This window comes from Xiphophorus hellerii, chromosome 15 (assembly GCF_003331165.1).
Source record: "Xiphophorus hellerii strain 12219 chromosome 15, Xiphophorus_hellerii-4.1, whole genome shotgun sequence".
NCBI classification, from domain to species: domain Eukaryota; kingdom Metazoa; phylum Chordata; class Actinopteri; order Cyprinodontiformes; family Poeciliidae; genus Xiphophorus; species Xiphophorus hellerii.
The window spans coordinates 8,328,662-8,345,897 of NC_045686.1; the positions used below are offsets into that span (position 1 = coordinate 8,328,662).

At 37.7% G+C, this 17,236-nt stretch overlaps 2 protein-coding genes across 2 annotated transcripts in view; both read left to right on the forward strand.

Moving 5' to 3' along the window:
• Positions 1–2,822: 2,822 nt before the first annotated feature.
• On the forward strand, positions 2,823–6,541 carry rsph3 (radial spoke head 3). Its single transcript, XM_032585210.1, has 8 exons — positions 2,823–3,062; positions 4,173–4,254; positions 4,390–4,531; positions 4,603–4,748; positions 4,861–5,064; positions 5,425–5,587; positions 5,712–5,798; positions 6,344–6,541. The coding sequence occupies exons 1-8, from the start codon at positions 2,998–3,000 to the stop codon at positions 6,424–6,426; spliced, it is 972 nt and encodes a 323-aa protein (XP_032441101.1). The 5' UTR covers positions 2,823–2,997; the 3' UTR covers positions 6,427–6,541.
• Positions 6,542–9,081: 2,540 nt separating this feature from the next.
• The window catches only part of ezrb (ezrin b), a 34,782-nt gene continuing 26,627 nt past the window's right edge, over positions 9,082–17,236 (forward strand). The window contains exons 1-2 of the mRNA XM_032585206.1: positions 9,082–9,100; positions 11,051–11,184. Coding sequence (XP_032441097.1) covers positions 11,173–11,184 — 12 coding nt within the window. The 5' untranslated portion in view covers positions 9,082–9,100; positions 11,051–11,172. The remainder of the gene's footprint in view (positions 9,101–11,050; positions 11,185–17,236) is intronic.

The following is a 17,236-nucleotide window of genomic DNA, read 5'->3' on the forward strand; positions in this document are numbered from 1 at the left end:
TGTTGTGAAGCAAATAGACCATATCATAAAAAAAGCAGCACATCATCTGCATTTTTTACTCTTGGAAATAATTATATTTTCTCCCTGCAGCGCCTCCCTTCCTTGATTGAATGATCATTTCTGCTTGGTGAATATTTTATCAAAAAATATTCACCAAGCAGTGGCTTGTTTGCAAAGAGGTTGTATTCTTGCTACTTCTTGGTGATGTCAGCTAAGATGAAGATTCAAAGAAAGTGTAAAGATCTGTAAGTTTCATATGGAGAAAAATATCAGTGTCATCCTCCACTCATCCCTCAGTATTTAGGGTCAACACTTTAATTTGTCCTCTCACAGATTCCTGCATTAACATGACCAGTAACTCCACCCTGCTACTCCACCTTGTTACTCCGCCCTGTTACTCCACCCCATCCTGTTTCTAGTCTGTTTTCAGTTATGCTTGTTCTGATTTCATTCTTAAAATTACACATCATGAAATGTAGCTTACAGTTAAATGTGGCATAAATGTAACAGTATTTCATAAATACTGTTTATGAACTATCATGATGTTAAACATAGTGGTGGATGTGGATGCAAGTCTATCTCTAAATGGCTAAAGAAGAAAAAACTTAATAAAGGTTTTGGAGTGATCTAGTCAAAGTCTAGACTAAAACAAGGTTTGGATGGTAAGACATCAGCAATTTATGCTTTAAAATTGTTAAACATTTCTGAAATAAAACAATTCTACGCGGAAGGGTGGATGAAAATTCCTCCACATTGATGCAAAAGACTCATTGCCAGTCATCACAAATGCTTGAGGCAATTACTTTTTCACATACACGCAGGTTTGTGTGCTTAAAACATTACATTATAATTTCACATTTTGTATTGACCTAGCTTATATTTCTATTAAAATTTCTAAAATTATTTAAATGTGAGCAGAAAACCAAAACAGAAAGAATCTGCAAGGGGACAAATGTATTTTAAATGCCCTGCAAGTTTTTGATTTCTGACTGGTGACTATAAAACAGAGTAATAATTGAATAAGTGGCAAAGTTTAAACAATGGAGCCTCTCTGTTTTCCTGCTTCTACAAAAGCTGTTGATGCACCTTTTGCAAGGTTTCAGCAACCATTTTTTTTTTCACAGATTAAATGTTTTACGCCCATGTGTAACACTTCACTTCTTCACTGTCCAAGATAAGACCCATTGTTCTAAAATGTTGAAGCCACAGTGATAACTCTCTTATTGACGTCAACCTGGAAACTTCCTGCCTGTGTTTGAAGAGTGAGCGGAGAGTTTAAACGTTTAGGTTGTGTGAGGAGAACCTCAGACTCAAAGCGGCCCCCCAAAACAATGGGTGAACGTGTGGAAGCTTGCCCTGCTGGTTACATAATATTGCGGCTCTGGCTAATGAGAACAGGCTAATACAGTGGCAAAGCCTGGCCGTTTGCTCATTTTAATAAAGCGTAATGATTTGGGACCACTGAGGCATGAACAATGCATTGTGCACTAAGGGATGCAAAGCCCAGCTCCTCAAAGCACACAAATCCCTCGAATGAGTGGATGCTCGTTATACAAAGAAGCATATGCTGCTGCAGCTATATTTAGCTCTACATTGTGAATAAATATTGTGGTGGGGGCTACGTTATATAATAGCAGTATTAGAAAAATGATTTTTGACAGTTCTGTCGAGAAAAACCAAGACGTAGATTAAATAATTGATAGGTCCAGCTCTGACGTCACTCTCACAAAGCTGTGACCTTTTTTCCTCCTGCACGCAGCTCAGGGCTGGTCGCTGTCCTACTTTTCTCTGACACTTTCAGTCTTTTCTGTACGTAGGGCTGAGAATGCTGCCTGTGGTTCGGCGCCGTGTTCAGCTGCGTTTCAGGTCTTTACTAAACACCTCATGCTGGCCGCAGCTTGTTGTTGGCAGGGAGCAAAACAAATCTGTTTTCAAGAGTGCAGTCACGCTTTGCCTGTGAACCCCACATGCACGCTGAGCAGTCGATGTTGCACAAAGGCCTCTGTACGTAGATATTCGGTGTTATCACGATGTAACCATCAAGATAATGAGAGAGTGTCCAGACTAAATTAGAGCTTTTATAGTAACACTTTTTATGTTTATAGTTTAGGGAAAGTGTAGGTGTGCAACAATAGGAGGATGACTTTTCACCTATTGGCTTTTTATGCAGGATGTGGTGTTTGCTTCAAAAGGTTATACTCAGAACTTTTTTTTTTTCCTGCACTACCTGTGTCTTTATTAGCTTTGAGGCGGGCTCCGTAGACCTGAACCACAAGAAGTTGAGATCTTTTTTTTTTCAACAAGGCAAAAATAGTCTGCAAATAACAAGAAATATAAGCTGCTGTGAAATTCCAAGTACTGATGATAGAAAGAAAAATGTAACGCAAACATGTTAATTTGAGTTCGCGTAGTGACAACACAGCCAGCCATAAGTGTTCATAAATAATTTGTTTCTGTGTTTTATATGCCTATTAGGCACAATTCTGTTAGTTATACTTTTTCTGTGGACGCTCTATCAGATTTGTATTTTCTGAACCTTTGATAATTGGGTACAAACTGAAAAGATCTATATTTATTTTATTTTCCAATCCTATTTCTGACATTTGAAAAACTATTACGTCCTTAAAAGTTTGATGTTTTATTTTTAGTTGGGCGTTTTTTAAAACATGACGCAATTTAATTAACTTGATCGGCACATAAATAATATTCCTAGTTATCAGCAAAAAGGTAGGCAAAAAAAATAAATTTAAAATAGGGTTAAGCGTTATAATTAGTCAACTCGTAAAAATGTTGGTGTTGAATGGAAGTGACGTAACGTCCGCTTTGTTTTCTTCCTGGATACGGTTGCTACAACCGTTGCGCACTTGTTAGCTTCCAAACAGACGACTTTACTCGCCAAGTGTCAGCGCCAATTTGAACTGTATCTCGGTAAATAAAGTTTGGAGCGGCTTCCGATCCATTGCTTTCCGTCTGTACTGCCCCAGAGAACCAAACGGGATGTACACCTACTCAAGTCACCCCAAACCTGTGGAGATCCGCAAATACAGAGATCTGCCCGACCCGTACGTTTCTTTTTAAACTGTTTAGCTAAAACGATAAAGCTGCAAGTTTGTTACTGTTATTACATAGTGGTTGTATGAGCTTTCAGGACCAGATTAGCAGTGTAATTTTGCATAGTGGTTCCCAAGCGTGGGGTCGGGTCCTCACTGTGGGCTATAAAATACAAGGTCTTGAAATTATTTTTAGGATTTAAAATGCATTAAAAAAGAATCTGACTACTCCATGCATGTTTCTGTAATTTAAAGATGAGTCAAACTAGCTTAAGAAAAATAAAGTTAAATCCATTTATGTTATCAAGTTATTGTCTATGTCTGCCATTGTTTAAATGTTTTTATGTTTTAAGTAAAGGATTTTTAAGTAAAAAAGTCCTTCACTTTCACTGTAGGACAACAACTAGAAAGTAGAAAATCCACTGATTTTACAGTAGTCAGACAAGTCAGTACAAATATTAGTCCAATTTTGGTTTCTTTTTCTTTTTCTATGGTATTACTTGACATTTAAATAAGAAATTACCTCTTTAACCTGCATATTTTAACTGTAATTTCACTGTCTGATAATGAAATTCCCATTTCTAAATGAAAATGCTTTAATGTAAAGCATTTCTTTTGTTTTACGGGCTATTCAGAGGTAAACTTGCTGTGTACTTTAAATCATGCTCCTGCTGCCTAAGCCAGGTAAGCTGATGACCAGACATTTTTTGTCTGGGTTTTATGCTCGATAATAATATTCAGGGCCCCCTGTTTAATGAGACTTCTTTATTGGTAAAGAAGTCTCATATACAGGTCAGGTCTTAATCACACTTGGCTGTAACTTATAAAAGAATAAACTCATCTTTATTCTTTTATAAAGCTGAGTTTTTCTTCGAACTCATCAAAGAAAAATAACATCTAAATGTGACAAAAAGCAAAGGTACAAAAAAGTGAAATTGGGATTCACTGCACTTTAGTAATGTTTTTCACAGTCAACGAACGAAATGTCTGAAAAAGCATTTCAAACACTCCTTCTGTATTTAAATATAACATTACTCAGGATCAGTTTTTCTCTCTGAACAACCAGGATGACAAAGTTAAACTGCTGAAGATTTTATTGCACCTCTTTTGTTGCCAAAATAGGAGCCAGCTGCAGTATGGAAACATTATGTATGATCGTCGGGTCGTCAGAGGAAATCTCAATGGCCAGCAGGTCATTTCAAAAGTATGGATGAAACATCTATGTTACCCTCTTTTTCTACATTTTTGTCATCATTATTATTTTTTAATTGAATCTCCTTTTGGAATAAATAAAGTATTTTTGAATTTTGAATGACCTTGTATCCCCCAATTTCTACAGAATAATCATTCAGACCCTGGTATGCAGCAAAGACAGCAGGCGTACAGAAGGAGAGCTATTGCTCGGAAGCAGGCCAAGGATCAGTTAAAAACCAAGACTCCTGAAGCTATACAGGGCAGACAACATGTTGATGTGCAAACAGGTGAAAGCTAAAATCGTTTTCCCATGTACTTTTGAACCCTGTAAACAAACTACTGTCTCTGTTATTTCCAGACTCTTTCCTTGAGGAGCTGAGCAATATCATTCAAGTTAGTGAGATGGATTGTCAGACCGACGATTTCCTGGATAAACCATCGACTCCGCTCTTCGTTCCTGCCAAATCTGGGGTAGATGTTGAAACGCAGATAGAGGAGGGGGATGTGAGTATTTTCACAGAAATACAATAAAGATAATGTGTACATATTGACAGACAAACAGTGACTACAGGGTAAAGCAAACAACGCATCATCTAAATATATGTATCCTCTGCAGCTGTTTGACTTTGACCTGGAGGTGCAGCCTGTGTTGGAGGTTCTGGTTGGAAAGACGATTGAACAGTCCCTGCTGGAAGTGATGGAGGAGGAGGAGCTGGCCTGCCTGCGGACCCAGCAGAGGGTCTTCCAAGAGCTCCGAAACAACGAGCTGGCAGAGGTGCAGCGTCTGGAGGAGCAGGAGAGACGCTACCGAGAGGAGAAAGTACGAGAACAAGCAGCTACCATTATTAAGCATTCAACACTCTTACCTTCATTTTCATTTCATTTAATGCATTATTTATTATCATAAAGTTGCATGGGCAATAGTTTATACTTCTTATGCAATCAGTAGTTGTAACTTTATAAGAGCTATTTTTATGTTTTGTGGTGTGAGCTGTGGTTTTGGTTTGATGGGCTTGCTGTTGTTAAGGAGACTCATCAAATCTAATCTGATTGGCGCTTTTCTTAGAAATCTCTTTTTTTATATATATGTGTATGTGTGTGTGTGTGGGGTGGGGGGTGGGGGGTATTTTTTTGCACACACACACAGAAATATAAAAAAACATTTTCCTTTTGATTCCAGGAGCGCAGAGTTGCCCAGCAGAAGGAAGTGCTAAAGAAGGAGGAGGAAACCGCAGAGAAGATCGCCGCCCGGGTGTTCAGCCATCAGTACTTGGCTGGACTCCTCCCTGCAGTCTTCACCGCTCTCAGAAACCACGGCTACTTCTATGACCCTGTGGAGAAAGGCGAGCCTCTTCAGCTTTCATTGTTCTACCAAAAGGGGGCGTTGGTGCTCTATGAGTGCCTGCGTGGAGGCTTTTCCATTGCATGTTTTCTTAAAAATATATATTTCTGGTGTTATTTTTGCAGATATTTCAGTGAATTTCCTCCCATGGCTCATTGCTGAGGTCAACAACCAATTAGACAAGAGATATGCAGCAAGAGAAGTGCTGGACAGTAAGATACTCTGAATCCTTTTATTGTTTTCAACCTTTTAATTGATCACAGCTTCATCAATTGCTTCAGATGTGTTATTCTAAAAAAGAAGCATGGTAAATTATTTACACTTGAAATGTTCAGTCCACTCTATTAATTTAGCATCCGTTGTCATGTTTTGTGAAGTCTTCAGAGGTTTTCAGGAACATCTTGAGCAAGATTTGAAAACTTTCATGTGTTCTTGTGTTTTTCTTTTCTTTTCTTTTGCAATCAAGTAACTTGCCCTGCTCTGGTGTTCAAGGGAGTATGAATAATTTAGCAAAGAAATGTAATTATTCAGAAACAGCCACAGTTACGTGCCTCCTTAGAACTAATGGACAAAAATCATTTTACTAGTCCCATCTATGTGTCACCAAAATATTTAAAAAGTTGCATAAAGTTATAACACTTTCATCTAGTGCCATCTACTGGTAGTTACTAAACATTACACAGCTCCTGGAAGAGTAGCAAGAGCATTACCGAGCAAAATGCGTTTTAAAGATGTTCATCTTGTGTGTCTGTTTCAGACATCATCTATGAAGTCACCCAGAAAAGACTGCTGGAGTTTACGCATCTCATGTCGGGTCAGAACTCATGCTGTGACTCATGAAAAGATCAGGTGATCAGAAAATGTTCCATCAGAAATAAAAGTCATAAAAAAGTATTTTTATCTTTCACGATTCAGTTTGTTGTCAATTGAAAAAATAAATGTGCTTTACACTGTTTTGTGATCTGAAGGATTCCCTTTGGCTTGTATTTACAAACTGCTTTAGCTTTCATATTAAGAAATATATTTAGTTGGTTTTGTTGATCCAGGATCTTAAGAAAATGACTTATGTGCATATTAATAAACCTATAAAGCTTTACATAAATTTATGCAACTATCCAATCAGAAGGCTTAGTCTGCTTTCTGTTAATGGTCACTTTTATAAAAAATATTTTAGCAAGAGATGCCATGTCAAAATCCTTTCCTCAATATTTGAAAGTGATGAATGTTTCTCTCAGGTGTTCAGTTTCTTAATGTGGTACAGCTCTTACATCACCATTTGATAACATTGTTTAAAACGTAAACAATCATTTCAGATAAAAATACTCTCTGGGTGAAACTGCCATCCATTCAATATTTCCACACATTATTTATTTATGTATTGGTTTAAAGAGTCATGGATGACATCGCTTTAGGATAAGTGTGTTTGGCTGAAATAAGATAAAATGGTCTGTTAAGAATACTTTCAGAGTGGTGACAGCGTGTTAAAAGGGTGTGAAAGGTCCAATCTGTGTGTTTAGGTCAGGCCCTATCAGAAACAGAAATCTATGAAAATCATTTAGATTTTTTTTTAAACTATTCACTGTTTAGGCAGTGTTTATCTACTCGCAAATAAACTATACACAAACTACAAATGTGAAGCTTTGAGCTCTGCATTAGAGGAGCCATAAGCAGCTTCTCACTGATGTCCCGACCTGCCTCTCTCTCAGCCAAAGCAGAGCAAACAAACATGACATGTTCTCTCAGGTTTTATGAGCTGAGACACTCAACTGGTGGCAATCAATGAGCTCCAAACAGTCAAAGGATCATTCAAAGTGCCTTCCTTTGAATTAATTAATTTGCATCAGCATCTGTTCAGTTAATTCAGATGCGCCTACAGGCAAATAAAAGAATGTTTTGCATTTTTGTCAAGCAAACTGTTCAGCTTAACGAAGCGCTTATAGTAAAAGAGTACAAAGAACAAGTCTCCACATCCTTTCTTTTTTTTATCTTTCATGACCAATCTGGGAATTTCCTTTAACCTTTGAATTCCTTTCATATTAGCTCATTAAGCTTGATGTTGCGCCTAATTACGGGCAAGTTTTATTTTTAGTTCTTCAGATCCTGGAGATAAATGCAACACATTGTCGCCGATGAGGTATAGCTGCGTTTCACTCGGTGAAGGGAGTGGCGGTGAGCAGGACTACCGCATCCCTTTGTGGTTTCGTGTGATGTAGAGAAGTAGGTGAAACCTCGGATATATACGGCTCTATTTTAATCCCCGCGGCGCCATTGGTCGGCTCACCTTTGACGCCTCCCACCTCTGCTCGCTGCAGCTCCTTGGATAAGTTCCGCCCGCTGGGTGCGGTGGGTCACTTCCTGTCTGTGAAAGTTTCTGCTGTGACGTAACCAGCGGCAGGTAACCTCTCGTTCACAGTCTATGATCAGCTGATGGATGCGCTTCAAATGTTTTCCTTCAGTCAGGTCGTCTTAACGGTTCCTGCTGCACACATGACTGATCTCTCTCACTGGATTTACGCAGCTCATTTAAAGGCAAATGTTCCCTTCTTAGTCAGATTGTTACTGAATCATAAATAAAATATAGAATGTAATCAATAAGGAATCACTATTTAAATCAGTTGTTTATAAATTCAGCGTTAAACACATTTTATAATTACATAATTACAGGACACAGTTGAATGAGGGTCCTGTAATTATGCACAAATATCTTAATAAATTTTAAAAGTACATTCATTTCAGTAGTTTATTTTAAAACGTAAATCTCATAATTATAATCAGTGCACCCATAAGTTTATATTTCAATTATTTTTATCTGTTAATTTTGATAATTTTGGCTTCAAAGATCAGTCACTCAGGTCATTGGAATATTAACAGAAACAGAAATGTTATGTTATGGCCCACAGAATCCAGGGTGACTTGATAATTGTTGCTGAAACAACTGGCTGTTCCCATATGCACACAACTGTTTTGAAAATTGAGTGGAAGGAAAAAAATGCACAAGAAACCATAATATTTTCAACTAAAATACTAAAAATATTTTCACAACTGAAATGTCAGCCCATGAAAATGCAATTAAATATCTAGTTAGAGCACCTTTGGTATGAGTTATTGCATTCATGCGCTATAGCATTTGCTTTCACAGCAGCCTTCAGGTTGTTTACTTTTGGGGTTTTTCCATGTGACATAACTCCATCGATTGACCTTTCAGTTTGTATGTAACAAATCTGCTCATGAGTTTCACTTATTTATTAAATTACAGGAATAAATCAATATTTATTTGATATTCCAGTTTGTTGAGATGCACCTGTAGACAGTAGCAAAGGTTTTAAGCCCAGGTGAAACTGTGAACCTGTGGAGTCCCGCATCTTCCCGGCGCCTGCAGCGGCTCTCCACTCTGTCTGGGATGGAGGAGCGCCATATTGCGTCTGTCTGCATTCACTGAGTTTGGAGGAAAATCTGCGGCTGTCCGCTCCGGACAAACACAAACTCATCTCCCAAAACCCAACACCAAGCTCCGGTAAGACTTCCACCTCAGCAGCTATTGGTTTGAGTTAGGAGTGCACCTTTAAAAATCCGCAAATACTTGGTTTTTCTGCACTTTTTTTTTTTAATCCTGCCGCGCACTTCCCTGCTGCGCCGCACAAAGGAGGAAAATCTCCCAACAGGTGTCTGTGGGATTAGGATGTGAGGTTCCACTCAAAGCCAAATTTCAGTATTAGTACCCAAATTGAAGATGCTGAAAAGTTTGCAGTTTTGTGCTCAATTTTATTAGTAAAAATATGTGTTAAAAAACAGAAGAATGAAACAGTTCTGAGCTTAGTTTCCCTCTCGATGTATGTGGGTGTGCACATTACCAAACAAAAACTCAGAAACATTTCCAGGTCCACAAATCTTCACTTTGTCACATTTGAACACTCTGTAAACAGGTAACACCGCTCAAAAGCTGTTAGTGTGTTTTTACTGTAAGACGCAGTTTTGCGTGTTTGCGATCGACTTTGTTAGGCGACACAAACAAACAGTTGGATAAGAAAATAAATTGAGGTGTGCGTCTGTTGGCGAATGCAGCAGGCGTCATCAATGAAGGTTAAAATAGAGTAGGGTGGAGAGAATAAACATTTATTATAGAAAGTGGGTGAGGCGCATTGCATAGAAAATGTAACGTCCATATGTGCCGTTGTGACTCAATTTTGTCAAGCTAACGCAAAGCTGCAGGACTTCCGGTTTGTAATTTTAAAATAAAATAAAATCTTGAAAATCTTTTTGTTGAAAATGATCCCAATATATTTGTGGTGCACATTTTTAACAGAATATAATAAATGAAATAAAATAAATGTCATAGGATCAGGTTTAGTTTTAGAACACCCCAATTTTTCAAGTTTGCTATTAAAATATGCAGTTTAATGTCTCTTTACACACTGAAATTAAAGCATATTTATGTTGTGGGTCATTATCTTGCTTAGGTATGAACTCCTGACTATCTAGATGAATACCAGAAGGTATGCATTGTGCTGATGAATGCTGTGGTCACCATTTTAGTTCAAATGGGTTAGAACCATTTGAACCATTTTGGTTCCTCTCACTATGGATCCGGCGAAACAGACCCAGATCGTCACACTTCCTCCTCCGAGTTTGACAGTTTATGCCATACATGTGGAATCACCTTTTCGCCTACTTGACACCGTACAAAGATCTAGCATGTTGAACCGAAGATTTTACATTTTGACTCATCAGTCCACAATGTCTTCTTCCAGTCAGTATTCCAATTGTGGACTTGTATTCCCAAATCTGCAGCTCTGTCTATCTTTCCTTCACAGTTGAAACTGAGTTTTGCTTACGTCGACCAGGACAACTCCTGTGAGCCGCATATCAAGCAAGCTGTTAACTCTCAGAAACTTGTCATCTGGACTCAGTTGTGACTTTGGATCAGTCAGATCTCTTCCTGTCAGAATTTGCCCCAGTTTCTGAGAGCCTTTTGATGATGAAGTTGACTGACACTTTGACTTTCTTTATAATTTCTCTGTAAGAAAGACCTACATTTCTCTCTTTCATTGTTAATGACCTTTTTCTTGACACTTTCTGCTGTACAAGACTGTTCAATATGCTCACGAGCACCAATAAAAAGGAGTGTGTTCCAACACTGCTTTTATTGGTAGCATATATTATTTACAATTTGTGGTAACCTTAATTATTTAAAGTTATTTACTGGACTTGAACGACTTGAATTACAATAAAAAACTGGAAGAAATTGGATGTTTTATATTTTTATATATTGTATGGAAATCAAAAAGCATTTCTTGGTTGTTCGACTTTTATTTTGAAGTATTTCGGTGTGGCGCGTGCTACGTTTGCGGACTTTGATGATTCATCTTCATGATGACTGTCGCCTGCAGGAGTGTCGATCTGAGCAGCTGAGTTTAAGTAGCACACAAGTGGTTCAAACTCGTTTCTCTTCTTTTCTCTCTCCCAGGAGGACGCTCTGAGATCCGCAGCCGCACGGAGCACACGTCTTTATTTTATTTATTATTTATTTCTGGTTCTCATATTTAGCAGTTCTTTTCTTAGCAGCTCGGGGGGAAAAAGGACGGCAAAATGCCCAAAGCGGTAGGTGACCCTTTACTTTATTGATATTTTGACTCGACCCCTTTTGAATCACTTCTGTTGTTGGAAACCTGTGGTAGCGCTTACACTAATCATAAATACTTTAATTTTACTAAAATATGTCACTAAAAATATTTAAATAACACAAGTCATCACAGACATAGTGTGGGAGTTTAATTAAAGATGATCAACTTCACTAAATAGATGTCGCATAACAGTATAAAATGGAGTTTGAAACAAAAAAGATAAAGAAAAAAAAGATATATATGAGATGTGGTTAAAGTGTAGGTTAATAAGTTGTCAGATTATTACCAGTTGAATCCTATTTCTTGTATTTTAAACAAAAAAGTGTATTGAAAGTTGAGCTGTCTGGATTTTGGGAGTTGTCCGCCAGTTGAAGAAGAAGAAGAAGAAGCTGAACTATATATTCGAACAGGTTTTTTCTTTTCACATTCTCCTGACTCACTTTGCCCCACCCCAGTCTTTGCACGGTGTACAGTCATACACACCCCTCTTTCAGCTCACTACTTGGAAATTTCTGGCGAGGCGCACATGTGTATCTTATTGGCAGGAAAAAGTGATGGAGATTGTCCATTATGAACAGGACTAAAGCACATGTCTACTTTTTCCCTCCAGTGAAATAACTCTGCTTGGACTTAATGTTGTAAAGTGGAGTTTAATAAGTAATTTATGCAAAAGAGGAACAAATGGGAAGGATTAAAAAAAATCACTATTATCTACAGTTTGTTTTAGTGTACAAACCTGTGTTGTAATGACGATGACCAAAGCAACTATTGGACTCATAACGTGTGTTGCTGGTTTGTTTAAAAAGGTCTGTGGGTTGCCATGAGCGTTTCTGTGGAAATTACATCATTGCCATGTGAAAGCATCAACAAGCAGTTGCCACAAAGCAGCCTTTTTGGACCACAATATTAGACTGTACGGTTGACTTTCCATGGCAACATGAAGAGCTCAGAAGAAGATGCTGACAATGTGTCCTTCCCCTATGATTCAGTCTTTGCAACAGGAAAATTGACAAATGGACACAAAGTCTGTTTATTAATGAAATTATTCCAGACAGCTTTATGCTTTAAAAATTCATCTCGCAACTGCTGAGTCTCACTTCCGCTTCTGGTGAGATTCAGGTGTTTTCACATCTGTGAAAAGTGTGAAATTAGATTAACAGGCTTGAGAAGTGTGAGTCGAGCCAGCATTTAATCAAAAATATGGAGAGGGGAAAAAAGCTCAGGATTGCTAACTGTAGCTGAATCTCTGTCTGTATTTCCTAGATAATTAAGACCCTTAGCAAAACTCTTGAGATTTCCAAAAGACAGTCAACATTTTCAAAGTGTAGCAAAGTTACTGTAATGCGTTCAGGTTTTCTGCTAAATCTTTACATCCTGATTAGGATGTCACCTGAATAAATGGCAGATCTCTATTGTTTTTTCTTTTCCCATCTTAATTTTTAATGAAAATTGCTAACTTTGAGTTTTCTTCCTTCAATAACAACTTCTGTACTGAAGACAATTGTTGCAGTTATCTGTTAGTGCTTAATATGTTCACTGATTGGAAAAATAATTGGATTTTTGAGTTTCCCACAATCATGCCATTGGTCTTAGCTGGTCATCAGTCAATTTCCTTTCATATTTTAAACATTTTACATTTGAAAAGTTGAAATTGAAGGTTCTGTATCACCAGTGGCCCCTTTTCAAAGAGATCAGACAACAAACAGCCAACAGGAAGAGTAAGAACCTGGGCGAACTGTCTACTATTATGCCTTAAACTATTATAAATCCACCCAGAGTTTTATAGAGTGGACTTTTAGGAGACGTAATATGAAGGGAATTGATCTCCAACACCTCTGTAAACGGCTTCATTTGTCTTTTTGTGCAAAAATACAGAACTCTATAACATTTAAGATGCAATTTTAAACTTCATGGAATCTACTGGCATTTTATTATCTGAAAATCTATAGAAAAGTATCACAGAACCCCCAACATTTTTATATTTTATGGTAAACAAATCAGAACATGTCTGCTGGCGTGTTTATTTTCCACATAGGATGAGTTATGTGAAATGCCCCTGTGGGTTTGAATTCTCAAATGGTCATTTGTCATTCTCTTTAATAGCATAGCAGCAAAGCCTCACAGAAATTATCAAAATCAAAGGTCACGCCTGACCATAACCACTTTGAAAATATTTTCTTACATTTAGCTATAGGGAAGAAAATGTAACTAGAAGTGATGACAGTAAAATATGTGTCACCTGAGCTGCTTTTCTCCGCTAAGATCAAAGGATAAGAGAATAAAGTTGCCTTGAATTTGATCCTAACTTGCATAGAAACACATAAAGTGGCTGTGATTTATACAAGTCGTAAACTTGGGGAAAAAATCAAACAGCATTAAGTGGTTGGAAAGGAGAGGTTTTTTTTTTTATTATAGGAGCTTGAACCATATTTAAGGACCAGTGGGCGTGTGTGTGTGTGTGGGGGTGTGTGGGTGGGGGTGTGTGGGTGTGTGTGTGTGTGTGTAACGCTCCCATATCGACGGCTCTGTGACTCATGTGTCACTTATTTCAATGACACATTGTGAGAAGTAAACGATAGCGCTCCTTGGCTCTCCCAGAATCCCGTCTCCTTGAGGACACGAACCAAACAAGGAGTGCCTACCATCGCAGGTGATCATTGATGATGGGTGTTTCCATAGTAATGACCAGTTCTATTATTGGAATTTACCAATTTTCAAACATTTTATTACTTGATCTCATGTGGAGCTCCCTGTAGGTGTGATCCATGCTTCAGAAACTAAGAGGACTGTATTTTAAATACTCCTAAGGCTGGTCCATATCTCTTGTAGATGGGTTTATCTCAATCACAGTGGCGGTTCCCACTTTTCTGGATACTTGTTAAACATGTAAGCTATCCAGAGGGTTAAATATTGAACAGACCCGACACAGGAATGCAGCTCAGCCCATATTTGTAACCAGAGATGTGATGACCACCTCATTTCTTTAACTTGACTGGTGCCTGTTGCCTAACCTGCGGGAAAGGAATCCGCCTCATCCACAAAGTTTCAAAGCAAACACCTGAAAAATATCAGGGATTCTTGATGTGCCCTAACATTTACCGCAGTTTGAAAATATACATTTTGTTTAATAAGTTAAACATTAACTGGATATAACAGTTCAGCAGTCTATTGATTTCACTTTAAAAATGACAAATCACAAGTGGAAGTTCTCTGAATCAATATTAAAACTTTTGTTGCAGCTGAAGGCAGGTCCCTTCTTTACAAGCAAACATGAAATTGCTTGGAAAATAACTTTTTGGGCTAAGACTTCTAAATGAATTTCAAGTGAAAAGTAAAATGGTAAAAAGAGAGCGACTGATCCAGTGTCTTTAATAGTTTGAGTTACATTGGTGGGAATTAATGCTGACCAACATTTGATTTAACATCAACATTTTTTGTGATGCTAAATGATAAATATATTTATCATTTCATCACCAGGATATCAAAATCTCTATTGGTACCAATTACCACACAATGGCAATCTAAGAGTCCATTAATGGAACCCGCCTGCTTGTTACATTAAAATGAAAATGCTTCACTTCCGAACCTAAAATGTTGAATACCAAAATAGAAAAATAAAAATCTTAAGAGTCTTAAAACATATTTTTTCTAGTTCTTATGTAATTTAATTAAAAAATACTGCACATTTCTTTTGAGTTTTGTTTTTTAGCTCGTCAATTCAAAACAAACAGAACCAAAACTAAAAGTGAAACCTATGATGCAGGACCAAAGCGGCTTGTAAACTTTTATAGCCTAGATAGGAGTGTACATTACACCCGATTTATTTTTGCTGAAGAATGTGTGTCTCTTAGGTTTAGGAAATGATGAGAACATTATTCACATCATGTAACTTATGCATTGGTGGCCAGCCGACTCAGAACGTCGTCATTTCCAGATATACAGCTCTGGAAAAAATTAAGAGCCCACTGCACTGAACCCCAATGAAAACCTCATGGTTATTCCACCAAATATTGATCCCTGAACTCTTCCTGAGTTAAAACCTTAGTATTGTTGTTTGTAAATGAATATGAACTTGTCGTCTTTGCATTATTTGAGGCCTGAAAGCACTGCATCCTTTTTGTTATTTTGACCATTTCTCATTTTCTGCAAATAAATACTAAATTTTTGCTTGGAATTTCAGACATGTTGTCAGTAGTTTATAGAATAAAAGAACAATGTTGAGTTTTACTTAAACAAATACCTATAATAAGTAAAATCAGAGAAACTGATCATTTTAAGTGGTCTTTTGTTTTTTTCAGAGTATTACAAAATAAAAATATTTTTGTTGGATTTTATATGAAGCTTAGATTCATTTCCAAGGGTACTTCATTGGTTTATCTCTGGTTAACAGAAAACAAATCCATTTAACCAACCATCACAGTCGCAGCTTATCTCTGGCAAAGATGTTTTAAATCTTCGCTCTGTGCAATTCCAACTTAAACATCACATAATCGATTAAGTTGAGGAATTTAATCAAAATTTCCAAAAACCTTTAATAGGAGGCAACAGATAAAACCATAGCAGTCACACAGTCGACACACATTGCAGATAATCCTTCTATCTGCAATTCTATTCACCATAAACCACACCAGTGCATGCTGAAGGTTTTTTTCCCCCCTGAAGATTTCAACAGAACTACATCATTTACATAAACAAAGATGAGATGCGGCGATTCTGAGACTAGGCACCCATTACTATACCTTCAGTTTTTCATGACAGGATGGAAAACATTTCAGATTCAAACTATAAAAATGATATTACTACATGATGGGAGACGAGAGGAAACTCTGATTCCAACCTGTGTAAGGAATAAGCTCGACTTTGTCTAAAAGTCTTTGGTTATGCAGTGCTTAAATGCATACCCATTGCTTCATACCTCTGCAGCCCTCGCCTCAAAATGCCTCAGAGGATATGAGTACAAGTCGCCTAGAGTTTCACAAAACATGCGGACTGGACAACCAAACTCCCATAGTGCAACTCAGGGTAAAGATCTAGTCCACAGTTGGGATAAAAGCCACTCTTGTCCTCCTTAATCTGAGGTTTGGCAAACAGCCTGCAGTAAACTTTTCTATGAAGACTGATAACATCTATAAATGTTTCTCACTGTCATGTCCCCTTTCTTAGGAAATAATTGGTTTGAAATTACTCTTAATGTTAAAGTTGATAATAGACATGTTTGTTTTCCTGGTTACCAAACTTGAATACACTTTGTTGTCATGGCAGCTTATATTTGAGTGCTTTTCTAGCTGAAAAGATGAAGCCAGTTATTACTGTAATGACTAATATGGAACCCCGCATACGTTCGTCTGACTAAAGCTGGATAGTGGAACTGTGGGCCCCTGCCAGGTATATTTTTAGGAAATGTGTCATGTTTTTTTTTCTTTTTCCCCGCTGTGCATGGTCACAGTTTATTGTGCGTTGCCGTTGGAGATCTCTGGTTCAGATCACGTATCACTCGGTCAGTGGTTTCTTTTGGCTCGTCTGTGCCACACATGCATTTATTCTGCTTTGTGTGTTTTTTCTAGGTGCTTTGCTTGTAACTTCTTGCAAATGTAAGAAACCTTCCCCAAACTGTTCAATGTCTAGATCATCATTTTAATAAAAGGAAAACACTCGGTAAAGCAGATTCAGTTTGGGTGGGTATATTTGGTAATCTGGCTCCAGTGAGTTAGTTTGGGGCTGCCGGGGCAGCACAGCTGAAAGGAAAGCTTTGTTTTGCTGTAAAATGTAGTCCTTCCTCCCTCTTTTCTTTACATTTTAGCTTTGACTTGAAACTGGTCTCTTAATTAGGCTGCCGACTCTTAAATTTCAAATTGTGCACACATGTTTTGTTGGGGTACAGAACTTCAAAAACATTTGTTGCTGCAAGCTGTAATTTAATTTAGGCTGTGGGATAAAGTGTCTTGCTTTTCAAAGTTTCCGATTTTTATGGCTTCGAAAGTAGCAGATGCATGTTATGAGATAAAGGGCTTCTTGAATATCCACTGTCT

Bases quoted from the DNA above. Each gene is read 5' to 3' on its own strand.
- rsph3 (XM_032585210.1), top strand. From the start codon at position 2,998: ATGTACACCTACTCAAGTCACCCCAAACCTGTGGAGATCCGCAAATAC. The intron at 3,063-4,172 runs GTACGTTTCTTT...TTGCCAAAATAG, and splicing joins TACAGAGATCTGCCCGACCC to GAGCCAGCTGCAGTATGGAA. The intron at 4,532-4,602 runs GTGAAAGCTAAA...TGTTATTTCCAG, and splicing joins ACATGTTGATGTGCAAACAG to ACTCTTTCCTTGAGGAGCTG.